The sequence below is a fragment of the Bufo gargarizans genome, chromosome 4 (genome assembly GCF_014858855.1).
Source record: "Bufo gargarizans isolate SCDJY-AF-19 chromosome 4, ASM1485885v1, whole genome shotgun sequence".
NCBI classification, from domain to species: Eukaryota; Metazoa; Chordata; class Amphibia; order Anura; family Bufonidae; genus Bufo; species Bufo gargarizans.
In genome coordinates this window covers 521,058,569-521,085,191 of record NC_058083.1, presented here as the reverse complement: position 1 = coordinate 521,085,191, position 26,623 = coordinate 521,058,569, and the positions used below count along the sequence as shown (strand labels likewise).

Below are 26,623 nucleotides of genomic sequence, written 5' to 3'. Positions count from 1 at the left end.
TTTGCAGCCCTCTAGCTCTTTCCTGGGCTGTTCGGGTCCCCATTGACTTCAATGGGGTTCGGGTTGGGGACGAAGTTCGGATCGGGTTCGGATCCCGAACCCGAACATTTCCGGGATGTTCGGCCGAACTTCTCGAACCCGAACATCCAGGTGTTCGCTCAACTCTACCTATGACCAATCAAAAATATATATGATATGATATTAATATGATAAAATATTCAGCTCGGCAATCAGACTATGGAAAATAACTTACCAAGGGTTTTAGTCCTCTTTTCAAATAATGTCAGATCTTCCATTAACAATATTCATCTTTGCTAAGAGAATAATCAGCATTATGGAGACGCCTAACACTGTATATTCCCACAGTATGGGGACTCTTAGCTATATACCGAGAGAAATATTGTATTAATATCACGAGCAGTAAACACAAATATACGTTACCGGGTCAAAAGGTAGACAGAGTTTAGATGGGACCAGTTCTCAAGAACTTTCCTAGTAATCCAAAAAATAATCCAAGTTTCTTCTGGTAAAGTTTTCTTTTTGAGTTTCTTTTGGTCTTGAATGAATGGATAGATGGATCAATGGATCTCTGGATCTCCCTTGCTGCTCCGCACACGAGTAATTATTCCCCCCCTTATCTAATAATCATCCCCTTTAGATTAGGGATTTCCAATCAGGTAAGGTGGGTGTATTCGCATGCTAATAACACAACAACATCATATTAACTCTTGATATGGCATAAAACAAATGATAAAATAATATAATATTGTCTATCTGCCTCCAGATGGCACTGTGGTACTGCAGATGAACATCACAACTTTAAACATTAAAACTAAATATCTAATAATACGTTCACATAACCTTCTTAACCTTTTTAATATACATCATTGAGGAAGGTCTTTTCCTGACACTTTTAATTACCTATATCCTGGACTTGGAGTCACTGTCTTCTCCTATCTTTTTGAAATATATGTTAACTTGATAAAAAATTTATATGACGGCCTTGATACTTGGCATCGGAACTTGTATATTTCACTTATCTACATCCCTGAATAACTTTTGTTTTGAAATAACTTAACTCTTCTCAGAAATCCAATTAACAGAAACTTACTTCAGTGTCTCTGTATCCTCTACAATACAATACATTCTAAATGATAAATACATAGTATAAAATATATATATATATATATATATATACATACATACATACACACACATACATATACATACACACACACATATATATATATATATATATATAAAAATCAATACATTATTACACAGACAACATATGAATTATTGGTTAAAATAGGTTTTAAACTAAATATACCATACAGAGATATATGTAATATAATTATGAATATATAAATTGAAACTCATACAGCAGGTGTGCCTCAAGGATATGAATTCTTATCACGTCATGGCTTATCCATGAAACAACCTTGTTCCCTTCAGACAGACATGTCTGAGGAAGCTGGTGTACTCCCCATAGATAAACCCATATCCTTAGTAAGAACTTCTAAATACCATGTCCGTTCATGTTCACAATTATTTTTATATAAACTGAACTTGCCATGAACTCATCTTGGCTTCCTCAGCCACATAACAGAACTTTGGTTCAGGCTGATTTCCTCTTAAAGGCAATGAGCATTCATTTTGGCTATAATATCATTAGATAATATTGTATACTTATGAAAATGCACAACAAGACCCTTCCAGTAAAGAAGGGAACACAGAAGTCCCTGTGATACATAACGCCGGGATGTGGCCACACTAGAAGCAGACAAAGGAGTTGTATTCATTGAGGCCCTGTGGTTGGACCGTGCGCAGTCTAAATATCCACTGTGCCTCCTTTTGCAGTAGCCTCTTGTCAAAGTCCCCTCCTCTAGGAGACCTTCTCACCACTTTCACCCCCATGAAATTTGACCACATCCGCGTCATTGTTATATAAAGTGGAGACGTGCCTCGCAATCGGGGTATCTGCACCTTTACGAATATCGCTAAGATGTTCCCCAATCCTTCTGCGGAATTCCCCACATATTGTTTACCACATCTGCATGTGGCCAAATACAACACCCTTCGTTCTGCAATTAACCCCTTCCCGCATTATCACGTGCATGTACGTGATGGGAACGGGCGGGTGCAGGAGCTGCACCCGTCCAATCCGCAGCACGGGCCCGGCTGTTACTGATAGCCGAGCCCCTGCTGCATCCGCCGGCATCGCTGTGTGTGGTGATGTCGGCGGATTAACCCTTTCACGTGCGGTGGTCAGCTCTGACCGCGGCACGTGCGGGGTATACAGAGGGGGCTCCCTCTGACTCCATCGCCCCCCCCCCCCCCCCCGTGCTGCGCTGGCAGGGGGTCGATGGTTGCCATGGCAGCCCCGATGCCTTACACAGGCATCGGAGCTGCCAGCCTACGGAAGCCCAGGAGATCCAGCCTGAGCGCTGGGTCTCCTAGGCAACTGTCAGCGTCTTACTGTGTGAGAGGCTGACAGTTCAATTCAGTACAATACAGAATGTATTGTACTGAATTGAAACAGGGATCAAACCCTGAAAAAGTCACAAAGTAGGACAAATATAAAAAGTTAGATAAAGTGGAAAAAAAAGTTTTTATAATAAACACTGTAAAAAAAAATAAAAAAAAATAAAAATAGATTTTTGTATGACTTAGGCCTCTTTCACACTTGCGTTGTCCGGATCCGGCATGTACTCCACTTGCCGGAATTACACGCCGGATCCGGAAAAACGCAAGTGTACTGAAAGCATTTGAAGACGGATCCGTCTTCAAAATGCTTTCAGTGTTACTATGGCACCCAGGATGCTATTAAAGTCCTGGTTGCCATAGTAGGAGCGGGGAGCGGTATACTTACAGTCCGTGCGGCTCCCGGGGCGCTCCAGAGTGACGTCAGAGCGCCCCATGCGCATGGATGACGTGCCATGCGATCCATGCGCTTGGGGCGCCCTGACGTCACTCTGGAGCGCCCCGGGAGCCGCACGGATGGTAAGTATGCTGCTCCCCCGCTCCCCGCTACACTTTACCATGGCTGCCAGGACTTTAGCGTCCCGACAGCCATGGTAATCATTGAGAAAAAGCTAAACGTCGGATCCGGCAATGCGCCGAAACAACGTTTAGATTAAGGCCGGATCCGGATCAATGCCTTTCAATGGGCATTCATTCCGGATTCGGCCTTGCGGCAAGTCTTCAGGATTTTTGGCCGGAGCAAAAAGCGCAGCATGCTGCGGTATTTTCTCCGGCCAAAAAACGTTCCGTTCCGGAACTGAAGACATCCTGATGCATCCTGAACGGATTTCACTCCATTCAGAATGCATTAGGATAAAACTGATCAGGATTCTTCCGGCATAAAGCCCCGACGACGGAACTCTATGCCGGAAGAAAAGAACGCAAGTGTGAAAGAGCCCTTACCAGTAAAATCTCTTTCTCGCTCCTCCTTGGGGGACACAGGAGACCTTGGGTATAGCTCAACTCCCTAGGAGGCGTGACACTAAGTGAAAACTGTTAAGCCCCTCCTCCAGCAGCTATACCCTCAGCCTGGAGAGAGAGACTGCCAGTTGCGTGTCCAAGTAGTGAGAAAAGGCAATGTCCAACAAGTGGAACCAACAAGCCAACTACCCAACGGGGTAAACCAAATCCGGAAACCGTGTAAAATAAAACAATGAATGGGTGGGTGCTGTGTCCCCCAAGGAAGAGCGAGAAAGAGATTTTACTGGTAGGTTATACAGAAATCTCGTTTTCTCGCCCATTTTCCTTGGGGGGACACAGGAGACCTTGGGACGTTCGAGAGCAGTCCAAGAAAGGGGGGGGGCCACAGCTCCAAGGCGAAGCACCCAAAGGCATCAAGGAACCGCCGCCTGCAAAACCAGGCGGCCCAAGCAGCATCCGCCGAAGCCCGAGCATGCACCCTGTAGAACATGGTAAGGCGTGCAAGGAAGACCGGTGACCCCCTTGCACAATTGCATGGCCGAAGCCCAATGCCTCAGGCCCAGGAGGCACCGACCGCTCTGGCGAAATGAACGGTGACACCAAAGGCAGATCCCTGCCCTTGGTGCGGTAACCTCAGTAATAGCCATTCTGATGAAGTGGAGGAAAGCCACCCTGGGGCCGTCAAACCATTGCGCGGCCATCCTGGAAACACAAGAGACCGAACGTCGACAAGAGTCAGAGATCTCCAAGTAAAACTGCAAGCCCCAAACAACGTCCAATCGGTGAAGTGTCCGTTCCCGAGCATGGGAAGGGGAGGACGATAGCCTTTTCGAAATGGCGGAACAAGAAGGGCCGCCATTCAGACACCCATCAGAGACACGATGGCAACAGAAACACAACTGTACAGGACAGAAGGAGTAGGGAGAACTTCTGTAACGGCTCCAAGGGAAAGATTGGAGTGCCGAGAGCTCAGTATGTAGTTCCCAGGGAGGTACCGGGAAACGGTACAGAGGAACCAAAGAGCCACTCTGTGGAAGAAGGTCTTGACAGGCCCAGGAGGGCCAGGGAATGCTGGAAGAGGAAGGACAGCGCCGACATTTGACACTTCAAGTAACAGAGTCCCAGTCCCAGGTCTAGGCCGGACTGGAGAAAGACAGAACCATGGGGAGAGAAAGGCAGAGTGGGGGAATGCTCAGCTTCCCACAGAACCCCAGGTAAGAACCCTAAGTCCGACAACAGATCCTGGACGAAGCACGGCCGGGAGCGAACACTAGCATGCCAGCTGGAATCGCCTGGGCGAGCGGGAGAAAACCCAATGTGATCAGGCGCAGACCAGTAACACTGGCAGAAGGGTCGGCAAAACTGGTCCCGTCGCCCCCGAGCAACGTCTTCCCGTATCCACCCGGAGTGGGGGAGCAGAAGGACAGACGGAAGGAACTGAAAAGGTTCGCTCAGCATCAGACAGATTCCAGGACAAGACAGACTAAAGTCCATGTCGATGTAACCACCACAAGAAAGGTGTTCTACAGTCCCGGTGTGGGAGATCCAAGGACAATCTCGACCAAAGGGTAGTCCTCCCAAGTTACCGAGAAGGTAGAGTCCACAGCAGGACCATTGCCCAGAATGGAAAAACGCAATCTGCACCCAGCGGGAGGACAGAACGCGGTAGACCCAGTAAATAGGCACACAGCTAGTACTGCCAGTGAGAACGAGGAAGACTGTACGAGACCACAAGGAACACCGGAACCATCCAAGTGAACAACCATGCTCTCCCCAGAGGGGAGAGCAGTGAAGGAACAGCCACTGAAGCCTGGCCGAGGCAGAAGCCACATCGGAGTGATATGCCCCGAGTGGGAGCCAAAACAGAAATCAGCGAGAAAAAGCAATCGAGACAGAGGCCGGCATAACACCCTCCAACCGAAAGGAGGAGTGGGCAACAGGGAAGCCATAGGACAGCTCAAGAGCAGAACCCCCGCTACTCTGCGAGACGCCCGGCTTACCGCCTCGCAGAAGGCGAACATTCTGAAGAACCCAAAGTGGAGGTCCCCCGGACCTGGATAATCGAGCACCCAAGAGAAGCTGGGTGACCTTCCCGAGAAGAGCATCCCGAATCTGGTAGCAGATCAGAGGGCACCAATAGGAAGGACTCATACCACACTGCATCCGAAGAGGAGGAAATGGTAGTAGGAGAGGGAACCGTAGTCCCGCCAGAGCCAACGTAGAATTTGAGCGGCGCTGCAGACAGCACTTTCGACCATGTGACCGCTTGCGCATGGAAGCAATGCCGCGGGAGGACGAATGGGTACGCATCTAGGAACCACGAACACTCCCCAGGTGGAAGGGCCAACGAACATGGTGGATACCGTCACAACGGGACCGCAATATACAATCCAAACCAGAGAATGAGTAGCACCCAGCTCAGTGCAGTAGAGAGCAAGTAGAGCACACCCGGGCCAGGTGCACAGAATGATCTCTTCAGATAAGAGTGCAAGGCTTGCGACAAGCATCGTATCCCAAGAGAAAAAAGTATGTCGCAGGAGGAAGGGAGGCATACGTAAGAGCAGCCCCGCAAGCAGTGAGAAGGCCAACCCACCTACGGGAGGTGAAGGCAAACACGGCCCAAACAACGCACAGAATGTCCGCTCACTGCAAAATAGTCACTCAGCGAAGAGGGCCAGCCACAGAGTCCCACAGTATCTACGGAAGTGCAACCTGAAAGGGAGTTATGCACAAGACTAGTACAGGCATGTGATGGAACGCAAGCAGTCCGCCCAGAAAGGGGGGAAATGCAAGAGTGCAAAGGGCCGCCCCAAAAGGGGATGATGCCCAAGGCCAGTACCTTCTTCAGAGAAGTAGGACATATCATATTCCGCCCAGAAGGGGGCCATGCACATGGCCGCACAGTATCCAACAGGAACGTAGGAGGTCCACCTAGTGAAAGGGGGACATGCACAGGGTTATCCTAGCATTAAGTGATTGTGCAATAATCCACCCAACACCAAATTTCGTGAGTGTGCAACTACTCCGCAAATGAAGGGGGACATGTACCAGTCCAGCACAGCATATACAAGGACAGCCGTGAATCTCGTGAGCGTGCAAAATTCCGCCCATGGAATGAGAGGTGGTCATGCACAAGGCCAGCACCGTATCCAATGGGAGTGCAAGCATTCCCCTATGTTAGAGGCCATGCTCATGGCCAGCAACGTATCCGGTGAGAGTGCAATATGCCACCCAGAAAGGGGGGTCATGCACATGGTCAGCATCACATCCAGGGAGAGTGCGAGCACCCCGCCATGGATGGGGGTCATGCACATGGCCAGCAACATACTGGCGAGAGAACAACCACAGTCAGTGAGAGTGTATGTGTGCCGCCTGAGGCAAGGAGGCATGCCCAAGGTCGGCAGCGGATCCAGTGAGAGTGCAAGCACCCCGCCATGGAAGGGGGTCATGCACATGGCCAGCAACTTACCGGCGAGAGAACAACCGCAGTCAGTGAGAGTGTATGTGTGCCGCCTGAGGGAAGGATGCATGCCCAAGGTCGGCAGTGAATCCAATGAGAGTGCAGCATACCGCCAATGGAAGGGGGTCATGCACATGGCCGGCAGTGAATCCAGTGAGTGTGTGGAATTCCGCCTACGGAAGGGAGTCATGCCTATGGCCGGCAGCGAATCCAGTAATAGTGCAGTGTTCCGCCTATGGAAGGGGGTCGTGCACATGGCCAGCACCGTATACGGTGAGAGTGCAGTATTCCGCCTATAGAAGGGGGTCACGCACATGGCCGGCAGCGAATCCAGTGAGAGTGCAGCGTTCTGCCTATAGAAGGGGGCCACCCACATGGCCGGCAGCGAATCCAGTGAGAGTGCAGCGTTCTGCCTATGGAATGGGGTCGTGCACATGGCCCGCACCATATCCGGTGAGGGTACAGATTCTGCCTATAGAAGGGGGTCATGCACAAGGCCAGCCTGCAGCCAGGGAGAGTGCAGCATTCCGCCTAGGAAGGAGGGTCATGCACATGGCAGGCACCATAACTGGAGAGGGTGACAAATTCTGCCTATAGAAAAGGGCCGCATGTACTTGGCCAGCGTCGTATCCCGGGAGAGGGCAAGAAACCGCCTAGAAGGGGAACATGCACCTGGCCAGCGCCGCAGCCGGGGAGCGCGACATGCCGCCCATGGAAGGGGGGCATGCATACAGGCAGCACTACTGAGATGAGGCTGCAGCGTCCTGCGCAGCCCACAAGAAATCCGTTATTTTTCCATTTATAATTTTTTTTTAATTTTTATATTTTTATTTTTTTATGATAACACAGCCTCTCTGAGGCAGGCAGGGGGACACCATACAGGGGCACAGCCTCTCTGAGAGGCAGGAAAAGGGGGCCAGCCATACAGGCCCATTGGGAGCCGGCCGGTACCCAAAGGGTTAACAGGGATCCGGCCTGGGGGCGGCGCTGCGATCACCTGAGGCGGGGGACCTCCAGGCGGGAAGATTTTGCGCCTGGAGAAGTTCCGCCCCCTCCAACAGAGGCCGGAATTTTGCGGCCCAGTAGGCCGTGAAGCCGGGCCTAAATTTTGCAGCGCCCAGCCGACCGGGCCGCCAGTATTCGAGGTACCGACCGGGACCTGAGCAGGAGTGGCGCATGTACATACCCTGCGGGCCGGAAGAGTCAGGGGCGCAGATGGAGCTCCGAATCGCGGTCCAGCAGGCCGCGAAGCCTGGGCCAAAATTTGCGGAGCCCGGCCGACCGAAATGACCGACGGTCGGCCGGAGCCTGTTGAAGCATAGCTGTCAAGTTCACTGCCGACCATGGGTGCCCACCCTGCGGGCCGAAGAGTCAGGGGCCCGGAAGTGCGGCCCATCAGCCGCGAGCCTGGGCCAAAATTTGCGGCGCCCGGAATCCAGTGAGAGTGCAGATAGAAGTGCCCACCCAGAGGGAGGCAATGCGGATGAACCTATTCTGCAGCCAGCGGTGGGAGGCAGACAGTTGCAATGTCCTATGGAGGTCAGGAGGGGAGGAGAGGGAGCAGATTGCCGCCCTGCGGCACCCCAGGGGCCAGCCTAGGTCCAGCAGGGGAAGGGTCCAGAGGCACCAGTATGGGGGTCAGGCACGCAGGAGACTGGGGAAGGGGGGGGGGGGGGGGGGGGAGGGGGACGTAGGGCTGGAGAAGCCACTCTCTCACCATCAGCAGTCTTCACCCTCGGTCCGTTCCAGCAGGGTCGCCCCTTCAGCTACTGGCACCGTAGTGGCAGGACGCTGGAAGAGGGACTTAGTGTGCGGGCGACCCTTGCGCTGGCGGGATGCAGGGGGGCTAGGCTGCCCTGGTCCTCCTTGCCTTCTGTGGGGGAGGCAGCAGTGCGGGTGACCTGCACTGCCGCAGCCCAACCCCGGGAGAAACAGAGAGGTCTAGTGCGTCTCTGTTGTCCCTGATGGTCTGGAAGAAAAAGAAAAAAAGTAAAAATCAAAAATAAAACAACAAGGAGAAAACAGCCCTGCAGAGCAGAGTGTCTTACCTCCTTGGACACGAAGCAAAAACCTTCAGTCTCTCTCTCCAGGCTGAGGGTATAGCTGCTGGAGGAGGGGCTTAACAGTTTTCACTTAGTGTCACGCCTCCTAGGGAGCTGAGCTATACCCAAGGTCTCCTGTGTCCCCCAAGGAAAATGGGCGAGAAAGTAAAATAAAAACTGTGCTGTCACCGTACATCACTAAAAGTGCAACACCAAGCGATCAAAAAGGCATTTTCCCACCAAAATAGTATCAATCTAACAGTCACCTAATCCCACAAAAAATGAGCCCCTACCTAAAACAATCGCCCAAAAATAAAAAAAACTATAGATCTCAGACAATGAAGACACTAAAACATGATTTTTTTTGTTTAAAAAATATAAGCGTATAAAACTTTAATAAATAAAAAAAAGTAGACATATTAGGTATTGCCACGTCCATAACGACCTGCTCTATAACAATATCACATGAGCTAATCCCTCAGGTAAACACCGAAAAAATAAAAACGGTGTAAAAAAAAAAAAACTTTGTCACCTTACTTCACAAAAAGTGTAATATCAAGCTATCAAAAAGTCATACACACTCCAAAACTGTACCAATAAAACAGTCATCTCATCCCACAAAAAATGAGACCCTACATAAGACAGTCGCCCAAAAATAAAAAATAAACTATGGCTTTCAGAGTATGGAGACACTAAAAAAAAAATGCTTTATTATGTAAAACTGAAACAAACAACCCCAAAAAATTGTCATATTTGGTATTGTTGCATCAGTAACAACCTGCTCTATAAAAAAAGCTCATGATCTGACCTGTCAGATGAACATTGTAAATAACAAAAATAAAAATGGTGCCAAAACAGCTATTTTTTGTTACCTTGCCTCACAAAAAGTGTAATATAGAGCAACCAAAAATCATATGTACCCTAAAATAGTACCAACAAAACTGCCACCTTATCCCATTGTTTCCAAAATGGGGTCATTTTTTGGAGTTTCTACTCTAGGGGTGCATCGGGGGGGTCTTCAAATATGACATGGCCCTACAAAAACCATATGGCATTCCTTTTCTTCTGCACCCTGCCGTGTGCCCGTACAGCAGTTTACTATCACAAATGGGGTGTTTCTGTAATCTACAGAATCAGGGTAAAAAAAAATATTGAGTTTTGTTTGGCTGTTTACCCTTGCTTTGTTACTGGAAAAAATGGATTAAAATGGAAAATCTGCAAAAAAAAGTGAAATTTTGAAATTTCATCTGCATTTTCCTTTAATTCTTGTGGAACACCTAAAGGGTTAACAAAGTTTGTAAAATCAGTTTTGAATACCTTGAGGGGTGTAGTTTCTAAAATGGGGTCATTTTTGGGTGGTTTCTATTATGTAAGCCTCACAAGGTGACTTCAGACCTGAACTGGTCCTCAAAAACAAGATTTTTGTAAACTCACCTGTAAAATCTCTTTCTCGCTCGTATCATTGGGGGACACAGGACCGTGGGTATAGCTGCTGCTGCCACTAGGAGGCGACACTGGGCTGAAAAGTGTTAGCTCCTCCTCTGCCGGCTATACCGCCTCCAGCCTGGAGAGAGCATATCAGTTTGTGCCCAAGCAATAGGAGTAGGAGAAAACCCATACATAAAAGCACCCAAAACACAACTAATGCCAATAGGACCGAACATAACTGAGGATCCTACCGGCAAACCAACCGCTACCACCTGCGGCAATAACATAAAACAATGGGTGGGAGCTGTGTCCCCCAATGAACTAAGCGAGAAAGAGATTTTACAGAGTTCACAAAAATCGTGTTTTCTCGCTCGTATAATTGGGGGGGGGACAAGACCGTGGGACATTCCAAAGCAGTCCACGGGCAGGGAAGAACCACACGCCCATTGAAAACGTCCTCGCAGAAGCTTAAGACACTGCTGCCTGCAAGACCTTGCGGCCTAGAGCAGCGTCCGCTGATGGAAAAGTATGCACCTGGTAAAACTTGGTAAACCTGTGCAAGGAAGACCAAGTCACTGCCTTACACCGCTGTGAAGCGGAAACCTGGTGGAAACGAGCCCAAGAAGCGTCCACCGCCCTGGTCGAGTGGGCCGTGATACCAAGGGGCAGTGCCTTGCCCCGGGAGCGGTATGCCTCAGCGATTTCCGAGCAAATCCACCTGGCCATCGTCATCTTACAGGCTGGCAAGCCTTGCGGGGACCATCAGGAACAACGAATAGGGAGTCTATATGGCGAAGCAGAGAACAATGTCTCCGTTGACGTGAAAGGCAGAGACTACCTTCGGCTGAAAAGAAGGTACCGGGCGGAGCACTGCCTTATCTTAGAGGAAAACAAGAAAAGGCTCCTTACAAGAAAGCGCTGCCAATTCCGAAATGCGCCATATGGATTTGACTGCCCTCAGGATTTCAACCTTCCAGGAAAGAATATGGAGGGAAACAGCGTCTAGAGGCTCCAAAGGAGCAGATTGGAGGCAACCAAGGACAAGGTTCAAGTCCCAAGAGGGCAAAGGGGGGGCTATACGGAGGGAAAGTGCGAGCCACCCGTTGTAGAAGGTCTTAACTGGGGCCTGTCCTGCTAACGGACGCTGGGAAAAAATTTGACAGCGCCGACACGTGTCCCTTTAACCCCTTAGGGACCCATGACGTACCGGTACGGCATGGATCCCGAGTCCTTAAGGACCCATGATGTACCGGTACGTCATGAGTTTAAAGAGAGATTGTGGTGCCCCAGAGGTTAATCCTGTCACAACGCTGGGGAGGGGGGGGGGGGGGAATATGACCCCCCCCCCCCCCCCCCCGTATCGGCGATCGCAGCAAACCGCAGGTCAATTCAGACCTGCGGTTTGTTGCGATTTCTGCTGTTTCTGATCAACGCGGTCCCTGACCGCGGCGATCAGAAACTTTAGTGTGGCACAAATATATATGTATCACCCCCCCTGAACCTCTGAATGATTTTAGCCCGGTGGGAGGTGCAGGCGGGGTGTTGCGGGCGGTGCGGCCCGCCCGCCTCCCGCCGAATAATCGTTGGTGTACAGTGGTTATACCAGGGTGTCAGCACATTGCTGACATCCTGGTATAAACGGCTGACATCTGTGAATGGATGTCAGCCGTTTAACCCTTTCCATACAGCGGTCCGTACGGACCGCTGTATGGAAAGAGTTAACAGTAAGATGCGGCTCTCTCCCTCTCCCATCGGCGGGCTGCTGTGCCTTTGCAGCCCCCCGACAGGATGGGGTGACAGAGGGAGGGAGCCCCAGTCCTTACCCTTCCCTGTCTGCGAAGTTGTGGCCACAACTTCGCAGCGGAGAAGGTTCCCATGGCAACAGGATGCCTTCTCAGGCATCCTGCTGTCCATGGTGCTGAATAGATCTGTGCTAAAGGCATAGATCTGTTCAGACAAAGTGTAAGTAAAATACAGTACAGTACAATATATATTGTACTGTACTGTATTATACAGACATCAGACCCACTGGATCTTCAAGAACCAAGTGGGTCTGGGTAAAAAAAAAAGTAAGAAAAAGTGGAAAAAAAAAGTGAAAATCAAAAAACACATTTATCACTAATTAAAAATGAAAAAAATAAAATTCCCTACACAAGTTTGGTATCACCGCGTCCGTAAACGACCTGATCTATAAAACGGTCATGTTACTTTCCCCACACGGTGAACGCCATAAAAAAATAAAATAAAAAAACTATGAGAAAATTGAAATTTTGCCCACCTTACTTCCCAAAAAAGGTAATAAAAGTGATCAAAAAAGTCGCATGTACGCCAAAATAGTGCCAATCAGTCATCTCATCCCGCAAAAAATGAGACCCTACCCAAGATAATCGCCCTGAAAAAACTATGGCTCTTAGACTATGGAAACACTAAAACATAATTTTTTTTGTTTCAAAAATGAAATCATTGTGTAAAACTTACATACCGTATTTTTCGCCGTATAAGACGCACTTTTTTCCCCCCAAAAGTGGGGGGGAAATAGCAGTGCGTCTTATACGGCGAATGTAGCCGATTTTGCTTAGTTTTCAATGATACACCCGCCGCAATGCCGTGCGGCGGGTGTATCAGCTGTGAGGGAGGAGGGGCTGGGGGCGGCATCTGCATTTATAATGACAGCGGGGCCCGTGCAGTGACTGTATTCTACTACACGGGCCCCGCTCACTGTATAATCATATCCCTAATACCGTAGTTAATTGTTGTGTGCACTGCATGTAAAAGCATAATGTGCGATGATGAGCGCTATTACTTACAATTAGAAGCGCTCGCCGTTCGGAGCAGCGAGGAGGGAGGAGGCAGGCCGGGCGCTGGCAGTGTGAGCCATACGTCACGCGCCTGCGCCGCCTGCTTCATGAATGAAGCAGGCGGCGCAGGCGCATGACGGATGACTCACACTGCCAGCGCCCGTCCTCCCGGCCTGCCTCCTCTCTGCTCCGAACGGCGAGCGCTTCTAATTGTAAGTAATAGCGCTCATCATCGCACATTATGCTTTTACATGCAGTGCACACAACAATTAACTACGGTATTAGGGATATGATTATAAAGTGAGCGGGGCCCGTGTAGTAGAATACAGTCACTGCACGGGCCCCGCTGTCATTATAAATGCAGATGCGACCCCCACCCCCATTATAAAAGCAAATGCGACCCCCACACTTATGAAGGGGATCTGTGGATGACACATAGCATAAGATGCTATATATGTGTCATCCACAGATCCCCCCCCCATAACTGTCATCCACAGATCCCCCATAACAGTGCGTCATCCACAGATCCCCCATAACAGTGCGTCATCCACAGATCCCCCATAACAGTGCGTCATCCACAGATCACAATTAGTTCAAAATATATTTTTTTTTCTTATTTTCCTCCCCAAAAACCTAGGTGCGTCTTATACGGCGAAAAATACGGTAAATAAAAAAAATTGGATACATATTAGGTATCGCCGCGTCCGTGACAACCTGCTCTATAAAATTACCACATGATCTAACCTTTCAGATGAATGTTGTAAATAACAAAAAAATAAACGGTGCCAAAAAACCTATTTCTTGTTACCTTGCCGCACAAAAAGTGTAATATAGAGCAACCAAAAATCATATGTACCCTAAACTAGTACCAACAAAACTGCCACCTTATCCCGTAGTTTCTAAAATGGGGTCACTTTTTGGGAGTTTCTACTCTAGGGGTGCATCAGGGGGGCTTCAAATGGGACATGGTGTCAAAAAAACCAGTCCAGCAAAATCTGCCTTCCAAAAACCGTATGGCATTCCTTTCCTTCTGCGCCCTGCCGTGTGCCCGTTGTCGGGTATATAAAGCAAATGCTTTATATAAAAAAATTTTTTTTTAAATATCGGGTCAAAAGAAAAATTATGCAAACTATATTGACCCGTGAGATGGACATAAACATCTCAAAGAGTTCAATCGAGAACCTGATTATTTTGTGCAATCAGTAAAACAGGGTACAAGCGTCTATGCAAAAATATAAATGGTTTATTATACAATAGTTTAAAATACAATCAAAAATGAATCAACATAAATTTCAATAATATACAATGATATGCAGTACCCAGAATTCACCACTATATGATACCAACAAAACACTAACTCAACCAACACAAGAATATGATGCAATACAGCTTTAAATTTGTGAGATATACAATCAATGGATTATGCGGAAAACTCAAATCAAGAAGATGACAGATACAAGCCCTTGCTCCGCCTAAAAATGATGACCAATCTTCAGATAATGGTAGTATTGCAACAAAACTTATTATTGGCTTGATGTCAAACTAGGGAATACAAAGATTCCCAACAAAGAGTTTCTCCAATATTATCCCCTTTTTTCAGTTATATGCATCGTAACTGAAATCAGAGAAAATACTGATGTAGCAACTAACGTTACACGTCCGCAAATGAGCGGGTATCTGTCTATTAATTATCAAGCCAATTAATTTAGATCAATACTACATAAAAACAAAATATACATTACCCAAGGGTCAAGTGATGTGCAGAGTCTTGGGGCAGCCAGCTCTCAAGAGTTTTTCCCGATAATCCAAATGATTCTCCAGAGTTCTATAATCCAAATGTTTGTTTCTCTTTTTTTTTTTTTTTTTTTTGGTAACCGGTTTCTTAACCCAAAACTTATCAGATGAACGCGCCCTCTGAGTTTGGAACTTTCCAATCATTGTTGGATGGGCGTGTTCATTGATAAGGAGCATGACATCATAATACTACCCAGAATGCACTTTTGCTACTGACGTATTAACTGCTTATATCTAGGTGGCACTGTTGTATAAGCAATAAGCATCATACCATTAAGGGTTAACTCACACATGCCTGATATTTTCAACACTTCACACCTCTGACATCTGAAGGCCTTGTCTCAGGGCTGAGGGACAAACTTTGATACATGAATATATACTTTGAGGAACATCTAGACCATTCTCACACTGTGGAATTCATGTTCAGATAGGAAAAACAATGAAGCCTCAGAATCTGCAGGTGCGGTGTATCTTCTAACTTTCTAAATGTATAATATATTGTTACTATAACACTAGCTTTTGAACAGCAGAGTAATCTTCTCATGGACTTACTTTGGCCTACATGAAACTTCATACAAAACAGTGAATATAAATCAACATTGCTCTTAAAGGCAATGAATACCCATTATAACTAAAATAAGTAGATATAACTGTTTACACTTATGGAAAAGCACAACACCGTACAGCAGTTTACGACCACATATGGGGTGTTTCTGTAAACTACAGAATCAGGGCCATAAATAATGAGTTTTGTTTGGCTGTTAACCCTTGCTTTGTTACTTGAAAAAAAATATTAAATTGGGAAATCTGCCAAAAAAAAGTGAAATTTTGAAATTGTATCTCTATTTTCCATTAAATCTTGTGCAACACCTAAAGGGTTAACAAAGTTTGTAAAATCAGTTTTGAATACCTTGAGGGGTGTAGTTTCTTTGATGGGGTCAGTTTTAGGGAGTTTCTACTCTAGGGGTGCATCAGGGGGCTTCAAATGGGACATGGTGTAAATAAACCAGTCCAGCAAAATCTGCCTTCCAAAAACCAAACAGCACACCTTTCACTCTACGCCGCCCCGCTGTGTGGCCGTACAGTAGTTTACGGCCACATATGGGGTGTGGCAGAGTCAGGGCAATAAAGATACACAGTCTTGTTTGGCTGTTAACCCTTGCTTTGTTAGTGGAAAAAAATGGGTTAAAATGGAAAATTAGGCAAAAAAAATGAAATTCTCAAATTTCATCCCCATTTTCCAATAACTCTTGTGCAACACCTAAAGGGTTAACCAAGTTTGTAAAATCAGTTTTGAATACCTTGAGGGGTGTAGTTTATAGAATGGGGTCATTTTTGGGTGGTTTCTATTATGTAAGCCTCGCAAAGTGACTTCAGAGCTGTAGTGGTCCCTAAAAATTGGGTTTTTGTAAATGTCTGAAAAATTTCAATTTGCTTCTACAGTTCTAAACCTTGTAACATCCCCAAAAAATAAAATATCATTCCCAAAATAATTTAAACATGAAGTAGACATATGGGGAATGTAAAGTCATCACAATTTTTAGGGGTATTACTATGTATTACAGAAGTAGAGAAACTGAAACTTTGAAATTTGCAAATTTTTCAAAATTTTTGGTAAATTTGGTATTTTTTTATGCAAAAAAAAAATTTTTTTTTTACTTCATTTTACCAGTGTCATGAAGTACAATATGTGACGAAAAAACAATCTCAGAATGGCCTGGATAAGTCAAAGCGTTTTAAAGTTATGAGCACTTAAAGTGACACTGGTCAGATTTGCAAAAAATGGCCAAGTCCTTAAGGTGAAATAGGGCTGAGTCCTTAAGGAGTTAAAGAACTAAGAGCCAGACCCCAAATCCAGACCCGATTGCAGAAAGGAAAGGATGGTGAGAAGCGCAGTGGAGAGAGCCAGTGGGGGCAAACTAAGGAATTTAGACAGCCAAGTCATTCCCCGTTGATTCGTGCTCACACCGCAGTGGCTGTGTGTACGTGCCCAGCAACGTTATAGTGGGCACGTGCGTTTGTGTGGGCAGAGGTTTACCAACGGGTGTGTTACACCCAGGGCAATAGGTGTATTAGGTTGTTTTACCAAGTTGCAAGGGTAATGGATTAATGGCAGTATTGCCGCACATGCCGCTGTGAGACACCTGTTGTGGCGGTAGCACAGGAGCAGACATACACTGCTAGGGACTACAGTAGGTTGGGTCCATTTGCTGGCTACCGCACTCCCTTCTGAGTAGTCACACTCACGTGGTTTTCTTAGTTGATTCGTGTCCACACCCTTGTGACTACGCACGCGGTGTTACGTGTGCTCCAGGCAGACCGGCTGGTTGTTTGGTAGTTTGTCGCTCGAGATGTTGTGGACAGATGTTTATCCACTATGAGGGCTTTAATTTAGGTAGAGTGTAGCCTTCCCGTTTATTTTTTAGATAGCTCTATGATGAAGGAGGGAAGCTTTCTCCAATACCAGCTGTCATTATCCGACATTCGCTCCACCCGTGCCAGCCTAAACCTGCAGTGCCATCCACCCGTGCCAGCCTAAACCTGCAGTGCCATCCACCCGTGCCAGCCTAAACCTGCAGTGCCATAAAAAGGAGTATGTGCAAGTTGAAGGCCCTTTAGGGAGCACTGTAAAAAAATGTATTCACAGTCACAAAGGGGTTAAGGACAAGGCAGGCAATTAACCACTGAAATTCCTGAAAGTTTTACCTGAATGTGCTCAGCCCTGTGATCCACGTAGTTCACTGTGTGTAAAGGGCTGATAAAACTCATGTCCATCTGCTCGTCCGCTGTGTAGAATGGCTCTGCTCTAATAATTATCTGTAAAATACATGGTATTGTTGGTCTCAATATGATCTCTGGGGCCCAGTACAAACATCTGGAGGGGCACCCAGAACTCCATAATCTATGGGCTAGGCAATTTGTATTAAAGGGGTTCTCCAGCATTTACATATTGATGACCTATTCTCAGGATAGGTCATCAATATGAGACTGGTCAAGGTCCGAATCCTGGCGACACCTCCGATCACCTGTATGAGGAGGCCACTGCCTCCTGGCAGCTTACCAAGTACAGCGCCGCACACTGTATAGTGGCCGTGCTTGGTATTGCAGCTCAGCCCCTATTCACTTGAATGGGACTGAGCTGTGCCTAGACCAGGGATCAGCAACCTTCAGAACTCCAGCTGCTGTGAAACTACAATTCCCAGCATGCGCCATTTATTTCTAGGAGAGTTCGGAGAAGAGCAGATTAAGTATGCATGCTGGGAGTTGTAGTTTCACAACAGCTGGAGAGCCGATGGTAGCCTAACCCTGGCCTAGACCAGTGATGGGCAAACTGCGGCTCTCCAGCTGTTGTAAAACTACAAATCCCATCATGCCCTGCTGTAGGCAGACTGGGCATACTAGGAGTTGTAGTTTTACAACAGCTGGAGAGCCGCAGTTTGCCCATCCCTGGCCTACACCATGTGACCGATGAAGGTGACATCACTGGCCTAGGAGGAGGCAGATCAGCGGGGGGCCCCCAGGAGTCGGGCCCTCGCCGATCTCATACTGATGAACTATCCTAAGGATAGGCCATCAATATGTATACCCAGGAGAACCCCTTTAACACCAAATAGAACAATGCAGCAAAATCTTTTAAAAATGAAGTCGTCAGATACCTTGTGGTAGTGAGCACCTTGTATCTTCTTTGACGCGCGAACCAGACATCTGGCGGTGGAGAAATTGTCCACGAAAAAGGCAGCCATATTTTTAACATAGTGGAACTGGGGGAAAATAATTTACGGTCACTGTCCGCCTGCCTAGAGTTCCAACCATAAAATCCTTGTTTATCGGTGATGGATGGGAATAAAAAGAAGTGTTTGCTTTTCGTTCCCTCTTTTTTTAAAACCTCAAACAACCCTAGAAGCCTAAAATCGACTTGGGCTTTGAGTGGTTAAAGGGGCTGTCCAACTTTCTTTCAGAGTGACCGGACCGGCAATGGCAATCATCCTTACCTAGTCCCCGCCACTGGGCTCCTGTTCCATCTCTCCACCACTTGCTCTGCAGCTCCCGGTTGACTGTAAAACCGCTGCAGCCAATCACTGTCCACAATGGTGAAGGGTCACCTGTCTGTCACTGAGTCACGCGCCGCACGGGTGACATGCTGCCCCCCCCCTAACTGTATGTGGACGCGGGCGCACCTAGGAGATGCAGAGCCAGCGGAGGAGCCGGGTACCCAGTGGCAGGGACCTGGCAAGCATGATCACCACCGCGGGTCCAGTCACTCTGTGGGGTCTGAAAGAAAGTTGGACAACCTCTTTAACCCCAAATCAATTTTAGGCTTCAAGGGGTTTGCCCAAGAAAGACACGCTAATATGACAGGAGAAATAATAGGAATATCGGAGATACCTGAATAGCTTGCAAGTGGAAGCCGCATTCGTTTTCAATGGAATTCAATAACCACATCTTATCGTATTTCCGTCCATAAGGGATCTACCGACAAAGAGGGGAGACAGGCAATGGTCAAGAAAGTGTGCAATTTCTGAAGGCATTTGTAACTTAGGAGAGCGGGGAGTCAGTGACAGCGGTTGTCCAGTCAATGCTCCTCCCGCCCGACCAGACACTGGACATCAGAGATGTAATTGCTGGGCAGTACAGTTGATGCTGGGCACTTTGTAGGGGTGGGCGATATGGCCTAAAATCTATATTGCGATATAATTTGAAGCATGTTCGATATATATTGCAATATATTATTTTCTTCTGTATGTATACAAAAAAACGAGATTTTTGTATAACTTACCAGTAAAATCTCTTTCTCGCTCTTTCCTTGGGGGACACAGAAGACCTTGGGTATAGCTCATCTCCCTAGGAGGCGTGACACTAAGTGAAAACTGTTAAGCCCCTCCTCCATCAGCTATACCCTCAGCCTGGAGAGAGAGACTGCCAGTTGCGTGTCCAAGTAGTGAGAAAAGGCAAAGTCCAACAAGTGGAAACAACAAGCCAACTACCCAACGGGTAAACAAAAACTCGGAAACCGTGCAGAAAAAAACCAATGAATGGGTGGGTGCTGTGTCCCCCAAGGAAAGAGCGAGAAAGAGATTTTACTGGTAAGTTATACAAAAATCTCGTTTTCTCGCCCAATTTCCTTGGGGGACACAGAAGACCTTGGGACGTTCAAAAGCAGTCCAAGAGGGGAGGGACCACAGCACCAAGGCGAAGCACCCGAAGGCAGCAAGGAAATGCCACCTGCAAAAACCAGGCGGCCCAAGGCAGCAGCCGCCGCCGAAGCCAGAGTACGCACCCAGGAAAACCTGGTAAAGAGTGCAAGGAAGACCGTGGCCACCCTGCACAATGACATGGCCGAAGCCCAATGCCTCCGGCCCCGGAGGCACCAACCGCTCTGGTGAAATGAACGGTGACACCAAAAAAAAAAACAGAGCCCTGCCCTTGAGCAGTAACCACAGCAATAGCCATGTGGTTAAGCGGAGGAAAGCACCCAGGAGCCGTGAACCTTGGCGCGGACCTCCTGGAAACAAGAGACCGAGCGTCGACAAGAGTCGGAGATGTCCAAGCAAAAAACTGCAGACACTTCAAGTAACAGAGTCCCAGTCGCAGGTCCAGGCCAGACTGGAGAAGACCGAATCACGGGAAGAGAAAGGCAGAATTGGGTGAATGCCCAGCTTCCTAAAGAACCCCAGGGAAGACCCTAAGTCAGACAACAGAACCTGGACGAAGCACGGCCGGGAGCGAACACTAGTGTGCTCGCTGGACTCGTCTGGGCAGACGGGAGGAAATCCAATGCGAGTAAGCGCAAATCAGTGACACGGCAAAAAGGTTGGGAAAACCGGTCCCGTCGGCCCCCGAGCAACGCCGTCCCGAATCCACGCGGAGTGGGGGAGCAGATGGACAAACGGAAGGAACCGAACGGGACCCGGCCAGTTTCCAACAGACTCCAGGACAAGTCAGGCTAAGTCCTCGTCGTTGTAGCCACCACAGTAAGGTGTTCTACAGACCCGAAGTGGGGGCTTGAAGGGTAATCTTGACAGAAGAAAGTAGGCACGCCAGGTTACCGAGAAGGTAAAGTCCAAGCAGGACCAGCGCCCAGAATGGTAAAAGTAATCTGCACCCAGCGGGAGGACAGAATGCGGCAAACCCGGTAATAGGCACACAGCTAGTACAGCCAGTGTGAACAATGGAGACAGTACGAGGTCATAAGGAACACCGGGACCATCCATATGAACAACCATGGTCTCCCCAGGGGGGAGGGCAGTGAAGGAACAGCCCCTGAAGCCTGGCCGGGGCAGAAGCCACATCGGAGTAAAACTGACCCAGGAGAAGCCAAAACAGAGCCGTCGAGAGAAAAATAGCCGAGAAGACGGATGACACCCTCCAACCGCAAGGAGGAGTGGGCAACAGGGAAGCCACAGGACCGCTCAAAAGCAGAACTCCGCTACTCCGAGATGTCCGGCTCACCAATTCGCAGAAGGCGAATACCCTAACGAATCGAAAGTGGAGGTCCCTGAGACCTCGGTAATCGAGCAACCAAGAGAAGTTGGGCGACCTGCTCGAAAAGAGCGGCTAGAACCTGGTAGCAAAACAAACTGAAGCACGGAGGGTGCCAACAGGAAGGACTCAAACCAAAACGCATCCAAGAGGAGGAATGGCAACAGGCGAGGGAACCGTAATCCGGCCAGAGCCAACGTAGACTGCGAGGGACGCTGGAGACAGCACTCTCGACCATGTGACCGCTTGCGCTGGGAAGCAATGCCACAGGGTAACTAATGGGTACGCATCCAGGAACCACAAACACTCCCCAGGCGGAAGGGCCAACGAATATGGTGGATACCGTCACAACGGAAACACCAAATATACCCTCCGAACAGAGAATGGATACCACCCAGCTCGCTGCAGTAGAGAACAATAGAGCCCGTCCAGGCCAGGTGAACAGAAAGATCTCCTCAGAGAAGAGTGCCAGGCCGGCGGCAATCACCGTATCCCAAGAGAAAAACGACAAGTCGCAGGAAGAATGGAGGCATACGTACAAGCAGCCCCATAAGCAGTGAGAAAGCCAACCCACCTACGGAAGGAGAAGGCATACACGGCCCAACAACGCACAGAGTAGCAGCCCCCAAGAGCGTCCGCCCACTGCGAAATAGTCATACAGCAAGGAGGGCCAGCCACAGAGCCCCACAGAAACCACAGAAGTGCAAAGTGCAACCGGAAGGGGGGACATACACAAGACTAGTATGGCATGCGACGGAGCGCAAGCAGTCCGCCCAGAAGAGAGGGCAATGTACTTGGCAAACAGTGCGGGCAGCAAGCGTGCAAAGCCCGCCCCACAAGGGGGTGATGCCCAAGACCAGCACCTACTTCAGAGAAGGAAGACATACCATATTCCGCCCAGAAGAGGGCCATGCACATGGCCACACCGCATCCAGCAGGACGTCCACCTAGTGAAAAGGGGACATGCACAGGGTAATCCTAGCATTAAGTGAGTGTGCAATAATCCACCAAACACCGAATTTTGTGAGAGTACAACTACTTCGCCAATGAATGGGGACAAGTACAAGTCCAGCACAGCACATACAAGGACAGTTGTGAGTCCTGTGAGCGTACAAAAGGTCCACCCATGGAATGAGGGGTGGTCACGCACAAGGCCAGCACCGTATCCAATGGGAGTGCAAGCATTCCACCCATCTTAGAGGCCAGCAACGTATCCGGTGAGAGTGCAGTATGCCACCCAGAAGGGGGAGCCATGCCCATGGCCAGTATTGCAACCAGGGAGAATGCGAGCACCCCGCCATGGATGGGGGTCAGGCACCTGGCCAGCAGCACACTGGCGAGAGAACAAACACAGTCAGTGAGAGTGTGTGTATGTTGCCTGAGGAAAGGAGACATGTCCATGGCCGGCAGCGAATCCAGTAAGAGTGCCGTACACCACCCACAAAAGGGGGAACATGTATATGGCCGGCAGTGGATTTAGTGAGTTGCAAGCGTCCCACCATGGAAGGGGGTCCTGCACGCGGCCAGCAACTTATCAGCGAGAGAACGACCCCAGTCAGTGAGGGTGTATGCATGGCGCTTGAGGGAAGAAGGCATGCCCAAGGCCGGCAGCGAATCCAATGAGAATGCAGCATACCGCCTATGGAAGGGGGTTATGCACATGGCCGGCTGCCCAGCACCATAACCAATGAAGTGCAGTATTCCGCCTAGAGGAAGGGGTCATGCACAAGACCGGAAGCGAATCCAGTGAGTGCAGCATTCCGCCCCTGGAAGGGGGTCATGCACAAGACCGGCAGCGAATCCAGTGAGTGCAGCATTCCGCCTATGGAAGGGGGTCATGCACAAGACCGGCAGCGAATCCAGTGAGTGCAGCATTCCGCCTATGGAAGGGGGTCATGCACAAGACCGGCAGCGAATCCAGTGAGTGCAGCATTCCGCCTATGGAAGGGGGTCATGCACAAGACCGGCAGCGAATCCAGTGAGTGCAGCATTCCGCCTATGGAAGGGGGTCATGCACAAGACCGGCAGCGAATCCAGTGAGTGCAGCATTCCGCCTATGGAAGGGGGTCATGCACATGGCCGGTATCAAATCCAGTGAGAGCAGCGTTTCGCCTATGGAAAGGAATCACGCACATGGCCGGCAGTGAATCCAGTGAAAATGCAGCGGTCCCCTATGGAAGGGGGTCGTGCACCAGACCAACACCGTATCTGGTGAGAGTGCAGAGTCCACCTATGGAAGGAGGACATGCACAAGACCGGCAACGAATCCAATGAGTGCAGCATTCCGCCTATGGAAGGGGGCTGTGCACATGGCCTGCAGCGAATCCAATGAGTGCAGCGTTCTCGTGCACATGGCCAACACCGTATTCGGTGAGAGTGCAGTATTCCACCTAAGCGGGGGGTCATGCACCAGGCAAGCCTGCAGCCCGAGAGAGTGCAGTATCCCGCCTAGGAAGGGGTTGTCTGCACATGGCAGTTACCATAGCTGGAGGGTGACGAACTCTGCCAACCGAAAAAAGGAGAGCGCATGCACTTGGCCAGCGCTGTATCCCGGAGAGGGCAAAGAAGGGAAACATGCACCAGCCGGGGAGTGCGACACCATGCCGCTCATGGAAGGAGCATGCATACAGGCGGCGCTACTGAGATAAGGCTGCAGCGTCCTGCGCAGCGCACAAGAAATCCATTAGCTTAACCATGTTATGCATTTCTAAATAAAAAATAGCCTCACTGAGGCAGAAGAAGTGCCACCATACAGGTGCCCAGCATAGAAGTAGAGGGGGGGGGGGGGGGGGGCGCCCGCCATATAGGCCCATCAGCCGAGCAAAACAAACTGAAGCACGGAGGCCGGTACCCGAAGGGTTAACAGCCAACCAACCTGGAAGGGAGGAGGAGGCGGCGCCGCGATCCCCTGGGGGCGGGGAACCTCCAGGCGGGAAGAATTCGCGCCCGGAGAAGTTCCCGCCCCCTCCAACAGAGGCCGGAAGTTTGCGGCCTAGCAGGCCGTGAAGCCGGGGCCTAAATTTTCTGCGGCACCCGGCTGACCGGGGCCGCACAGGAAACCGGAGCGGACTGCCTGGACAAACCGGCCGCGGAAGCCCACCCCGCGGACCGGAAGTCAGGGGCCCGGGTGGAGCGCCGGAATGCGACCCAGTAGGCCCGAAGCCTGGGCCAAAATTTGCGGAAGTCGCCGACGGCCGGCCGGAATCGTTGGAGCATCGTGCTCAAGCCAAATGCCGGCCGCGGGAGTCCACCCCGCAGGCCGGAACAGTCGGGGGCCGGGAAGGAAGTGCGGCCCAGCAGGCCGGGAAGAAGCGCCGGAGGTGCGGTCGCCCAAGCAGCACTGCCGTCAGGAAAAGGCCCCCGGTCCAGAGCAGCGCATCGGTGAGGGGATGGGGGGACCCTGAGACCAGGTGCCCGTGAGGATGTGAGCACAGCGTTCCCAGGAGGGACGCTGATAAGTGAAGGGAGGCGATGTGGTTGCCTATTCGCAGCATTCTGCTGCTAAAATGTCCCATGAGGGCCAGAAGGGAGGAGAGGGAGCAGGGAGTGGAATGTCGCCCCGCAGCACCCCAGGGGCCAGCCTAGGTCCAGCAGTGACCGAAGGGTCCAAGTATGGGGGGTCAGGCACGCAGGAGACCAGGGTGGGGGGTGGGGGACGAAGGGCTGGAGAAGCCACTCTCTCACCATAGTCGTCTTCACCCTCGGTCCATTCCAGCAGGGTCGCCCCTTCAGCTACTGGCACCGTAGTGGCAGGACGCTGGGAGAGGGACTTGGCGTGCGGGCGACCCTTGCGCTGGCGGGATGTAGGGGAGCTGGGCTGCCCTGATCCACCTTGTCTTCTGTGGGGGAGGCAGCAGTGCGGGTGACCGGCACTGGCGCAGCTCAACCCCGGGAGAAACAGAGAGGTCTAGTGCGTCTCTGTTGTCCCTGATGATCTGGAACAAAAAGAAAAGAAAAAAGTAAAAATCAAAATTTAAACAAGGAGAAAACAGCCCTGCAGTAGCAGGGAGTGTCTTGCCTCCTTGGACACTAAGCAAAAACTGGCAGTCTCTCTCTCCAGGCTGAGGGTATAGCTGATGGAGGAGGGGCTTAACAGTTTTCACTTAGTGTCACGCCTCCTAGGGAGATGAGCTATACCCAAGGTCTTCTGTGTCCCCCAAGGAAATTGGGCGAGAAATACAAATTACAAAACTCCCCCAGGGCCAGTGCTATCAGCCCCAAGCCCCATGGCATTTGCCATCATCTGCCATCAGACATGTCCTTGTCCCCCAGAGCCAGTGCCATCAGCCCCACGCCCCATGGCATTTGCCATATGTCCCCCAGAGCCATTGCCATCAGCCCCATGGCACTTGCCATCATCTGCCATCAGACATGTCCGCCAGTGCCATCAGCCCAAAGCCCCATGGCATTTGCCATCAGACATGTCCTTGTCCCCCAGAGCCAGTGCCATCAGCCCCAAGCCCATCCTTTGCAAATAGATCCCCCCCCCCGCCCGATTCTCCATCCTCCCCAGAAGAATCGCTATACTTACCCTTCCTGCGGGGTGCTCAGCAGTCCGCAGGTGTTGAGTCTTCTTCCCAGCATGCATTGGGCGGGACCTGAAGTCACACACAGCGTCAGCCAGCGGGCTGACACTGTGTGCACGCCAGGCCCTGGGCACTCCAGTACAGTGCGGTGCAGTGCGGACCCGGGAGCCGAAGCCACGAAGCGGTGAGAAGCTTCTTCAATTCACTACCGCTCCGTGGTCATTTCGCGGTCCGGCAATATATGAGATATGGACAAAATCTGTTTATCGTTGCACAGATTCATATCGTGCATATCGCCCACCCCTACTGAGCAGTACAGTTAATGAGGAAACCGTAACGGCCCCTTAATTTTTCCTACATCAGATCACTCTTCAGTGTGACTGACAGTGTTGAGCGGCAGCAGCCATTGTGAGGAGGGCAGCGGGGAAAGAGGTGGAAGCAAGCGCTCCTCTACACAATGGAAGGAGCTCCCACTTCCAGCGCTACAATGAAAAAGCTGATAGGTGGGGTTGCGGGATATTGGACCCCCACCAATCTGAAACTGATGGCCTATCTTGAGGGTAGGCCATCAACATCAAAATCCTGATGTCTCGACACAGTAAGAAATGGCTGGGAATGCCGCTCAGCCAAATCATGGATGACTGAGGAAGG

General features: G+C 49.9%; 1 protein-coding gene across 1 annotated transcript in view; it reads right to left on the bottom strand.

The window, feature by feature from the left end:
- The window catches only part of LOC122935534 (nuclear RNA export factor 1-like), an 83,518-nt gene that overhangs the window by 41,090 nt on the left and 15,805 nt on the right, over positions 1–26,623 (bottom strand). The window contains exons 4-6 of the mRNA XM_044291305.1: positions 19,353–19,436; positions 18,623–18,727; positions 17,673–17,783 (exon numbers count right to left, since the gene is read on the bottom strand). Of these exons, the coding sequence (XP_044147240.1) occupies positions 17,673–17,783; positions 18,623–18,727; positions 19,353–19,436 (300 nt within the window). The remainder of the gene's footprint in view (positions 1–17,672; positions 17,784–18,622; positions 18,728–19,352; positions 19,437–26,623) is intronic.